The 11188-nt window shown below is 42.8% G+C and overlaps 1 protein-coding gene across 1 annotated transcript; it reads right to left on the reverse strand.

Annotated features, from left to right (window-relative positions):
• Window positions 1–8053: 8053 nt before the first annotated feature.
• On the reverse strand, window positions 8054–10982 carry glulb (glutamate-ammonia ligase (glutamine synthase) b). The gene is made up of 7 exons (XM_044200063.1): window positions 10675–10982; window positions 10071–10253; window positions 9797–9958; window positions 9567–9713; window positions 9329–9456; window positions 9003–9202; window positions 8054–8908 (listed from the first exon to the last, which is right to left on the reverse strand). The coding sequence occupies exons 2-7, from the start codon at window positions 10234–10236 to the stop codon at window positions 8590–8592; spliced, it is 1122 nt and encodes a 373-aa protein (XP_044055998.1). The 5' UTR covers window positions 10237–10253; window positions 10675–10982; the 3' UTR covers window positions 8054–8589.
• Window positions 10983–11188: the final 206 nt, after the last annotated feature.

Consider the following 11188-nt stretch of genomic DNA (forward strand, 5'->3'; position numbering starts at 1 on the left):
TGTGACTCAACAGGATACAGGTACAGTAATCTGTAAGGATTATCAACAAACACGAATAGGTTTAAAGACGTTAAATGTGCTTTGCTAGAAAGTTGGACATGAAGGAAAATATTTCATTGAGATATAGGTAACACACTGGCTCACTACACAGAAAAAGTGCAAAGTCATTCTGGAGGGGGTCTTGAATTTCATGGTGGAGTAGGCCGCCTTAATTGAGAACATACTGGTCTTGGAATTTTCCACAGAACTCCGTTTCCCGGCTATGGAAATTGTTGGATTTGCTTCACTATGTTGCATAAGTTGTACCCTGCAGGACCCACATCATACCTCTCAATGCAGACTTGATGTAATTATACTGTACAGTATATAATCTTCCTATGTAGATTTGGCTTTTTGGCCAAATGTTTCTCGTGGTATCGTAGCCTAATTAGCTACACATTATGGCCAGTAGAAGTACAGAAGGTGGACAAAATGACAGAAACACTGAATGACCTAAAAAATGATCATAGGGTTGAATTAACATCTTTACGACACACATGACAGAGAGATACAGTGAAAGGTGAGGGGGACAAACTGAATTCAAATGTAGATATTGTCTCGATTATCAGATGTAATCACTGATCATCTTAATCCACTCAGACCTCAGTCAGGCCTCGACCCACTTTCTCTTGCACGTTACCTTATCAAACACAGTGTAAAAAGAGAGAGTGAGTGCATTGTCATCTGTTTGTGTCAGCAATTACCAGCTTGCAGAACAATTGGTCGGGCTGATGTCCATACTGGCTTGTTCGGTATGTTAATATCATATCAAGGAGAAAGCTAACAAGCTTGGCAGTCAGTGGCATGCAGAACTAACAACTCTTATGTGCCGTCTAAATATAGTAGGAAGCCATTGTTGTACCAAAGCCCTGCAGAAGAACATGCCAGAAAAGAACTGTAGCAGATTAGTGATGTTATTCTAATGCTCTCAAAGGGAAAGTGAGTGCTGGGAGTGCAGTAGTTCAGTGTAGTGGAAAGTGTCTGCTAACACAGGACCTACTTGATGAGCAGTCTCCTTCTTCAAAGTGCCACCCGCTGCTTTCTCTTGCTCTTTTTGTTATAAATTATTACAACTGTGGAAGTGAGTTAAAGGAGTGATGGGACTCTGATGTTATAAAGTCCTTACCATGCATCATCAGGGTACCAATTCTTAATTTAGTGCATTCACCTCCATGTTGAAGCTGCCCGTATAAATCATGCCCTCTTTGTCTTTTAAAAAGGCAGTAGACTGGTTGGTTGTACCTACAGCTACCATCACACCTGTAGTTTCTCAGCTTACATGGATTTTCATTCTTTCATTTTCATGCTCTCTTCATGACTGTTCCTACCTTTTTTTTTGTTCTAAATTTGAGCCTATGAAGGGCAAGACTGAACTTGCTCGGGTCTAATTCACCTTTGTTTGTTATTTCAGTCTAACACTGGCAACTGAATTTGACAAGTACTTTGTGGTGATGGGTGAGCTATCGTGAGAGTTTGATCGTTTGTTAGCTGTTGCCTAACCCAGTACAGGTCACAGCTGGGGATTTGAGGGAGTTGCTCGGTGCTACATAACCCTGCTGACTTTTTGTTTCATTTTGACCAGTAATCTTTTATTCTAATACTTTGTGTACTTCTCATTAATTTATGTTTTGCACTTTTGGAAAGTGCAACACAAATGGTGTTTAGTAGGATTACAAATATCAGAATCCGCTTTATTGACATGGGTTTACACATACAAGGAATTCTGGTGGTGCTGGTGTGCTGGAGCTGGTGCATGGAGTCAGGGGGGGGATGGTGTCAGGACTGTCCCATTGTCTCTCAAAGCGACAGTAGAACTCGTTCAGTTCATTGGCCAAATGCAGGTCGTTAATGGAGGAGGGGCTTTAGGTTTGTAGTTGGTGTTCTGTCTGAGCCCCCTCCAGACAGAAGCATAGTTGTTGGTTTTGTAGTCTCCCTAAACCTGTCCCTGTCTCCACTCCTGAACGCCTCTTCCTTTTCCAACCTTAGCTGTCTGAGTTTAGGTGTGACTCAGGGTTTGTCATTGTTACAGCTCACCCTGTTGCGTGATGGTACACAGCAGTCCTCACAGAAGCTGATGTAGGACGTCACGGCCTCTGTGAAGTCATCCAGACTGTTGGTAGCAGTCCTGAAAACATCCCTGTCAGTACAGTCCAAGCACGCCTGAAGGTCCTCCAGAGCTTCACTGGTCCACTCCTTTGATGAACAGGTTTACAGAGCTTTAAATCCTGCCTGTATGCAGGAACCAGGTGGACCACGACTTGGTCAGAGTGTCCCAGTGCAGCACGGGGGACGGTGTGATAGGCACTGCTTACTGTAGTGTAACAGTGATCCAGTCTGTATTTGGGGAGTTCATGGCTGAGGTTTCCTTTGTTAAAGTCACTGAACTAGGACTAGGACAATATATACACAACACTTTTACCAGGACTACTGCGAAACTTGCAAAAGCTTGCAAAACCAAAGGAAGTGTTAAATCATCCTGTCTTCAGCTGACCTCAGGCAACCAGGAACATCCTACCTTTGTCCCAGGCTGGTTTTCTCTTAGCACAGGGTAGCATGCGGCCCAGTGATGCTCAATGTGTAGAGCATGACACAAACATCAGCATGATTAAGACTTTGATTAAAAACACATGGCAATTTGGATCAACAAAATCCATCATATATTGTAAAATATGTTTTTCTGAAAATTCCTATGAAGAGATTCAGGGTACAGCGGTGACAGTACCTTTTCCCAGAACTGCTGATTGGGGTGTTTTTATGTTATCCTGTTTACGTCAGGCTCGAAGGCATGGCTCTGTCTGGTTTTTGCTCAACCTGTGTGACCTTTGTGAAATTCCGATATCTTTGTGGCTGGAAGATAGGTGGCATTGTCTTTTACGGTTCCTGAAGGTCTTGGAATGGGGCATTGGAAACTGCAGGACAGTGGGGGAGGTGAAAACACAACGAGAAGACGAAGGTGAAAGAAACAGCCTGGAAAGAAAGTCCAAGTAAACAAATCAATTCTGAAAACATCTCACTTTGGGTTACTTTTGCTTAAAACTTATCAAACCTATATGTTAGCAGACATTGACTGATGTTGTTTCATTATATTCAGATAAACTGTGAAAAAAACAAAGATAATTAAAGAGGCGTTTACTGCTGATCAGTTTGTCCTGCAGGGCAAAGGCTTGTTTGTTAGACTTGCTTGTTATGTGAAGTCATTACAAAACGCTCCTTAAGGCGGAGCATCAAGACTATGTTTTCAATTTTTTAAAGAACAAAATGCACTTGAGTTGCAGACACATGTGCGCTCATAGAAAAAAAGAAAGAACTTTTTGTCCCAGCTGTGTATTAGCAACTTGACACCAAGGAGAAGATAAGAGGGAAAAAAGACTTTCGGGGAATAAGTGTCTAGCCTGTTCTTGTCAGCCAAACAAAGAGGAAAAAAACAAATCAAGCTTTATCCCATGCTAACAACTCCTCGTGTTTGCAATGACTTTTAGTCCAGATCAGCTTATTGTATATGCTATTCAAGCATGAAGCAAACACATATGATCAAGCTATGGGGGGTGGGAGGGGGGTGGGGGGGGGAGCACTTGGTCCTTTCTCTTTAACTTTAAACGCCTTCCTGTTAACCTACCACCCATCTTGAGAGCGGCTCCTCTGTGAACCGAAATGTTTACACCAGAATGAGTGCTTTCACAAAGAAATTATGAAAAATGTAGAAACTGCCATTTTCGTAGAAACACTTTGTACAAAATAAATCACAACAGTGTAGCGATTGTAATGACTGTATGGGATTAAACAGACATCCACATGATAGCGACTTTTTGGGTTACCCATGGTCAACTAGACTCAGAATCTTGCACTGCAAAAGACATTCCTTTAAGTGTGTTAGTTTGCCATTTTAGGAAATACGTTTATTCGCTTTCTTACAGAATGATGAGAAGATTGAGATCACGTCTGACTCGTAGACTGTATTAAAAAATGGCCATAGTGTCCGTGACATCACCCATAGATTTCTAAAGAGCCGTTGTGAAGCTCAAAGTGGGCGGCTCCTGTGGCTCTGGCAGTCGCCATCTTGGCAGTCCCCGACTCCGGCTAATCCAAAAATGGGCAAAGAGGTGGAGCTGAGGCGGGCAGAATGAAGCCTGGTTGCTGAACCAACTAGCGGCCAGCCACCTGAGAGCGCACCCACCTGTCACTCAAAGTGGCCACGTCCTTAATTATGCATAACTTTAAGCCTTGAAGCCCCCCCTCCAGTTGTCATGAACAGGGAAATAGGTATAGTGACCTTTTTTTTTTTTTTTAAACATGTTTATTTCTGCTGTAAAGATGGGCATTTTAACATGGGGCTCTATGGGGATTGACTCGCTTTTGGAGCCAGCCTTAAGTGGCCATTCGATGAACTGCAGTTTTTGGCACTTCCACATTAGCTTCATTTTTCAGCCCAGGAGGTTGCTGCTTGGTCTGTCCGCTAAATGTGAAGCTGCAGCCAGCAGCCAGTTAGCATAGCTTAGCATATAGACTGGAAACAGGTGGAAACAGCTAGTCTGGCCCTGTCAAAAGTAACAAAATCCACGTACCAGACCCTCTAAAGCTCACTAATTAATATGTTATATCTCATCTGTTAGTGTAAAAATGACAATGTGGTGTGTTTACACCACACTGTCATGCATATACAGTAACTCCCTGTAAATTGGCAAATTGTCATTTTTACACTTTGTTCTACAGATTAAACAAATGAGATATAGCATGTTAATAAGAGCTTCTTGTAGGCAGATTTTGTGATCTTTGGTTGCCAGGCAACCAGCCGATGTTTCCCCTTGCTTCAAGTCTTTATGCTAAGCTAAGATAACCACCTCCTGGCTGTAGCTTCACATTTATCCTACTGACATGACAATACCATGACAGTGGTATTGATCTTCTCATCTAACTAAGTAAGAAAGCAAATAAGCGTATTTCCCAAAATGTCGACTATTCTATTAAGACTCATTTTTTCTATCCCCAGAAGTGTGTGTCGTGGCAATTTAAATGTAAAGCAGAACTAATCCTTTATTTATCCCATGAATCCTATGAATGGAGACGTGTGCTTGTTTAAATGATGTTTTATATCTTAACATGCACTGAGCTTATTCCATTCTCATGTTTCTTATCACCGGGTCAGCTGTGGTGCACGTGCAGCAGGACTGCCAAACTTAGTAGGACACACACACAAGGAATCTCGTTGTCCAAACTTTACTGAGTTTTTTGTGCTGGATTTGGATGTAACCTGAGTTGAACTTAATTGTGTCCCATTATCCAGCTGGAGAAAGTATTTTAATAACTCTATTCAATATACTAGTCATAGATAAGATCTGAGTTTTGAGGTCAGATTTAATCATGACAGTTGGGCCCTGTTCTAATCATACGACTGCCATGTTTGTTTGAAATGCTGATGACGTTAGTCACAATTTGTGGTGGTCTGATCTCCATGCTCCTCCATCCGGGGTTCTCTAACCTCTCTGTCTCACTGTGCGGCTCTGCTTTCACAGCTGCCCAAGTTTCCAAACATCAGGCCAGCCACGCAGCGACAGTTTTCACTACATGTCCCCAAACCCCATGGGTTTTGGGGACATCGGGGGGGGGGGAAACACAGAAAACACAGCCAGTCGTTGTGTCACCAGTGGTAGCGGTGATAGCTGTGGCTAAAGGGCCTCCAAAGAGACTGCACTCATGTGATGAGATTAGAGCTAACGCAGGCAAGGATGGTGCTTCATTTGCTGTTTGGATTCAAGATACCTGATTAAATCTAGAGCCTCTGATTGAATTGCAGTTCAGAAGCCTCTTTATATACAGTGAATAGTTTGTGATGTGTGATGTAAAGGGCAAAATGAGATTATGTAGCTTGTCTTGATAAATTATTCTACAGTGACTTTTCTGGACATGTTATTAAAAGAGCCACAGTTTTGAGCAGCTTTGAAAACTATGTTCTTTGTTCTGTGCACCATACATATTCTTGACCTGCCCGTTGTTACGTAATAGCCTGGTATGGAGCCCCACTCCCGCCAACAGTTTCACACACCAGATTGGCTGCCATGGAAACCAGGCTCTAGGCGTAATGTCTTTCATGAAACCTACTCTTGCCCAGATTATCTTATGTGAAATATCAGCGTTTATCCTGATATTGTTGCCAAAGTGGCGCATTCACACTCTTTTACACTCCTCTGTACATACAGTACAATGGGGTCAGATAACATAGGAAAAACTGAGGAGGGGCTCCCTCAAATGCAGTAGGGACATTTCAATAGGTTGCGCAACAGTAAATATGCAGAACAAACATAAGAAAAGGCATTTAAATGATAGCCTGAATCAATGTAGTTTGTAGTAAAAGCGACTCTTCTAATGTCTTCTTATTTTGTTTCTCACTGTACTAAAAAAAAAGTGACAAAATATGGCACTGACTGAATATCTGGGATTCTGTCTGATATGTCTATTTGCAAGTGGCATTTACATGCAGAAAATTTTTCTGAGCTTAGCTTGTGGACATGATTTAAGGAGGCCAATGCAACGTGATTCGCACGTCTTCGCTTGGCAGTAAACTCGGAGCCAAATCGAATTTGGTGTCTTCTCAGACTGCTGTCAAATACATTGCTGAAAGCAAATCCCACTACATGCACTGTGACTCCAGTTTATTTAAGGGCATCCATGCTAAATCAAGAAGAAGATATAGAACTATACTAAAACTGTTATATGGTGCCTTTATGGAAATAAACTGAAATAAGTTTGGCTTACCAGACTTTGCACATTACTGTGTTCAAAGGGAGCGAGAACACACCACATTTGATTTCGTTTGGAACAAGCTGTTGGCCATTATCACAAAGACCAAAGTATTTTTGACTACACAGACCAGATATTAGAATTCATATGACAAAGCAAATGAGTACATGTAACATAAAATGCAATTTCCCTTTGTAATCAGTAAAGTACTATCTGCTACTCTAAGCATAACCACACACACCAGTCAAGACAGATAGTTAGTTGAAGCTGAATGTGCTGCAATGAAACCAAACCAAGTTTATCCCTGTAAGGCAAACTGTCCCCAACCCACTGGTGTGCAGTCCCTAAATCTGTCCTTAGACAACAAACACACCTACATCCTCCCTGAATAAAGTGATTTGGTAACTAGCTTGAGATTTCCAGTGCTCCTTATGCCCCAGGTGCTTACCTCATGAACCTCAGACTAGGTATGTTTTTCACCAGGTTTAACAGAGCATGGCACCGTAGGTTCTTGGACAAGGTATAATTTTATATAGATTGAAAGTAAAGCATGAACTGAAATGAACACTGGGGCCTTTCAAGATTACAATGCACTTAATATGTTTTGTTTCCTTGTTATCTTGTGTAAAAGCTGTGTAGTTTTTGAGAGTAGAGGTTCAATGTCTCACTCAAGGACACTTGAACATGAGACACATTTTTTTTCAGGAGATCCTCTCAAGGCCGCCTTTACTGACACCAGTCATCTCAGTTCAAGCCTCAAACACACACGCGCAAAATGAACTGCCATCCCTCCTCGTGGGTTCTCAGCTTCTTCAGACCCAGATTTTGGGAGGAACTCCCCATCCTGTCTTTACTTTCCTGGCCAACTTTAAGAACTAGTCCATAGGTTTTCGAGGCTTGTGTTAAAACAACATGCCAGAAAGACAGTTACACACACTATGTTTGGATTGACCTGCGGCATAGATGAGCAAGCCCAGAGCAGTCAGCAAAGTCAGTGTGCTCACATGCAACGCTGTCACTGCCGTTACGGTAAATGATCAGTCTGCCTACACAGACGTAATGTTGATTTTCTGGTGAACGCAAACACTTGGCCTGTTCAGCTGTTTGAATAAGTAGGAGGATGTGGGTGTTCCCTTGTCTTAATTAACCACCATTTGTTAAACATTACAGTGCGTTCTCCCTTAACGCTGGTCACATTTCAGAGTTTCTTATCAGCTGATAGTCTGGATGTGACAGGTTTGTGTCAGCAAAACAGGAGAAATGTGGGATTAAACTGGAGTCAGATGTAAAAATGTTAGCTGTTTATTAAAATGTTTTTGCAAGTGACAGTTTCAAGTGAAAAAACACACAAAACAGACGTGCATTATTTAAAAAAAAGAATAACATACAAAAGTGGACTGGCTTTAATAATAACCTTATCTATCCACAACATGATAAAAACCACCATTGTGACAGAGGCCAAGACTGCTAGAAACATTAAAATGCCTTTAGGATCCTTTGGGTCAGAGTTATAAAATCTACAGCAAAATCCTGCTGCACGTAGTTTTTCTTCAGTACAAGTTAAACACATTACAATAATGTAATTCTATACAAGTGATCAGCTACCATGACAAAATGCTTTGACAAAAAGGCAGTGTATGTGCCAGAGGTAAAGACTTGCTGCGTACAAGTGAATGCACAAAGAATGCAGGACTACCTAAATTAGTCTTTCGTCTGTCATGTTAAGAAATTCAAAAAGGTAAAGATCAATCCATTAAGTCTTGAAATAGAAACGACTAAATACAGTACTGGTAATGACACTTGGTCTTAGACTGTTCATTTCCTGTAATGAGTGGGCTTTTCTCCCTCTTCTTTGAGTAAACACGTGCGCACCAGAGCCTCTGTGACGATGTACGGGTCGCAGTTGGCGGATGGACGGCGGTCCTCGAAGTAGCCCTTCTTGTCCTGCCCCACCGAGCGGGGGATGCGGATGCTGGCGCCACGATTGGCCACACCTGCAGAGAACTCGTCGATGTTTGAGGTTTCGTGATGACCGGTGAGGCGCCTGGCGTTGTCGAGCCCGCCTTTGGGATCGTAGGCCCGGATGTGATACCTGTGTCTCTTCGCCAGCCTTTCGATCGACTCCTCAATGATTCTGTGAAGAAAAGAGGGAATTAGGAACACACTGAAAACCCGTACCACAGTTAGACATTATTTAATACACTGAAACAATGAAAACTCATTCTTACTTCAGTCCACCGTCCTCTCGCATCTCTTTTGTGCTGAAGTTGGTGTGGCAGCCGGCACCGTTCCAGTTCCCTGGGATTGGTTTGGGGTCAAAGGACACCACCACTCCGAAATCCTCACACACTCTGTGAAGGATGAAGCGAGCAACCCACAGATGGTCCCCCATGTTGATGCCTTCACAAGGCCCAACCTGGAACTCCCACTGAAACACAACAGAGACAGCATTATTAACTGATTATTAACTGGTGTTACACAATTTAACTAACTCACTAACTAAAAATGCCATGAAAGTGGGACAATAGAAAATAAAAAGACAACAGGACAATACCTGAGCTGGCATGACTTCAGCATTGGTTCCACAGATCTGAACCCCAGCGTACAGACAGGCTCTGTAGTGTGCCTCCACTATGTCCCGTCCATACGCCTTATCTGCTCCCACTCCACAGTAATAGGGCCCTAATCAGGTGGAAAGAACTAAATGTTAACACTCAGCTGGCAATCCTTTAGGATTGATAATGTATTATAGTTCAATAAATAATAAGACAAGCTAGAAACCCGACAATCACCTTGTGGACCTGGGAAGCCATTGGAGGGCCAGCCGAAGGGATGCCCATCTATGCCCAGGAGAGTGTACTCCTGCTCCATACCAAACCACGGGTAGTTATTCTCCACCATGCTCATGATCTGTTTACAGGTGTGGCGCAGATTAGTCTCTGTTGGAGCAACGATAGGGATTAGCTGAAACACAAGACAGCTTTAAATGCAACGACTTTCAGGTTTGTCCTTATCTGCTCACCTGCTGGCTTGCGGTTGTACTTGAGCACCTCGCAGAGCACCAGCTTGTTGGGGTCTTTTCTGAACGGGTCCCTGAACATGGCTGCAGGGATCAGGAACATGTCGCTGTTGGAGCCCTCTGACTGGTAGGTGCTGGAGCCATCAAAGTTCCACTCAGGAAGATCTGACACAGAAAAACGAAACTGAAATCAATGATTTAAAAAAATATCTTCAACCATGTTTGACTGCATGCTGTTGTGGATGTTTGTATTGGTCATGCAGGAGCCAGATCTTACCCTCAATCGTCTTGGGTTCAAAATCCAAAGTTCTGGTCTTGCAGCGCACTCCCTCTCCAGACCCATCTATCCAGATGTACATGGCCTGAACCATGTCCCCCTGAGGGAGATCCATGTACTGCTGTTTAACAGCTTTGTTCAGCTTTGAACTTGCCGAGGTGGCCATTTTGTTGACCCCAAAACCTAGAGAGTGAAGAGGACAGATGATAAGCTTCACACAGTGAACCGGCACTATAGTTGAATGCACATGTGAAATGGTATACACAGCCAGAGAGGATGTCATGAAAAAGCACATAAGACTGGCACAAAAAAAGGTCAAGCAAAATGTTACTGATAAGGGAAATCTCCAAGGCAGTAATTATATTATGACCGACTATAGCTCCAACTGCACCATCATTCATTCAGCCTAGCCTGTCTAATCATCTGTTGCTCTGACTCACATGGATGTTGAAATACTAATACTATAGAACCGTACAGCATTTATATTAAAGTCAACATTTAAACATGGAAAGAACAAGCAAACACCGAACAACAGCAGATGTCTCTGTGTAAGTAATAATATAAATAAGCGTAATAATATAAGTAAGCGTCTGAAATCCCTTACCTTATGTTAAGTGTAGAAAAATATAAAGAGATTATAAGAGTCTCTAGATGTGTGGTCTGTGTGGAGTTTTCTGTTGTTTTTCATTCCTAGCTTGCTTTCCTCTCCGCTTTCACGTCGGATTTATAGCACTGCGGAGCATCTGCGCCGCCTCTGATTGGCCGAACAACAACGTGATCAGTTCGTGATGAGGAGACGCGCGAGTCACTCACTCACCCACCCGCCGTGGTGAATAACAAAAGGGAGACTCCCCGCCGGGAGGCGTTTAACCTTCACTAACCTTCCGTGGACATATGCGAAGCACGAAGAAACGCACTCGGACAGGGTTTGAAATGTGACACAAAGCGAGAGACACACTTTGTCTGGTAGTGATAAACAAGTGGTGCGCCCTCTGCTGACGCCTAACCGGATATTTTAGAAACAACAACAATTTGCTCGCAGATATCAGTTTTATCCACATATGGTTTGATACTACTGCCTACTGTTGTGAAAGGCTACACTAGCTTGCACCATGTGC

This window comes from Siniperca chuatsi, linkage group LG6 (assembly GCF_020085105.1).
Source record: "Siniperca chuatsi isolate FFG_IHB_CAS linkage group LG6, ASM2008510v1, whole genome shotgun sequence".
Lineage (NCBI taxonomy): Eukaryota > Metazoa > Chordata > Actinopteri > Centrarchiformes > Sinipercidae > Siniperca > Siniperca chuatsi.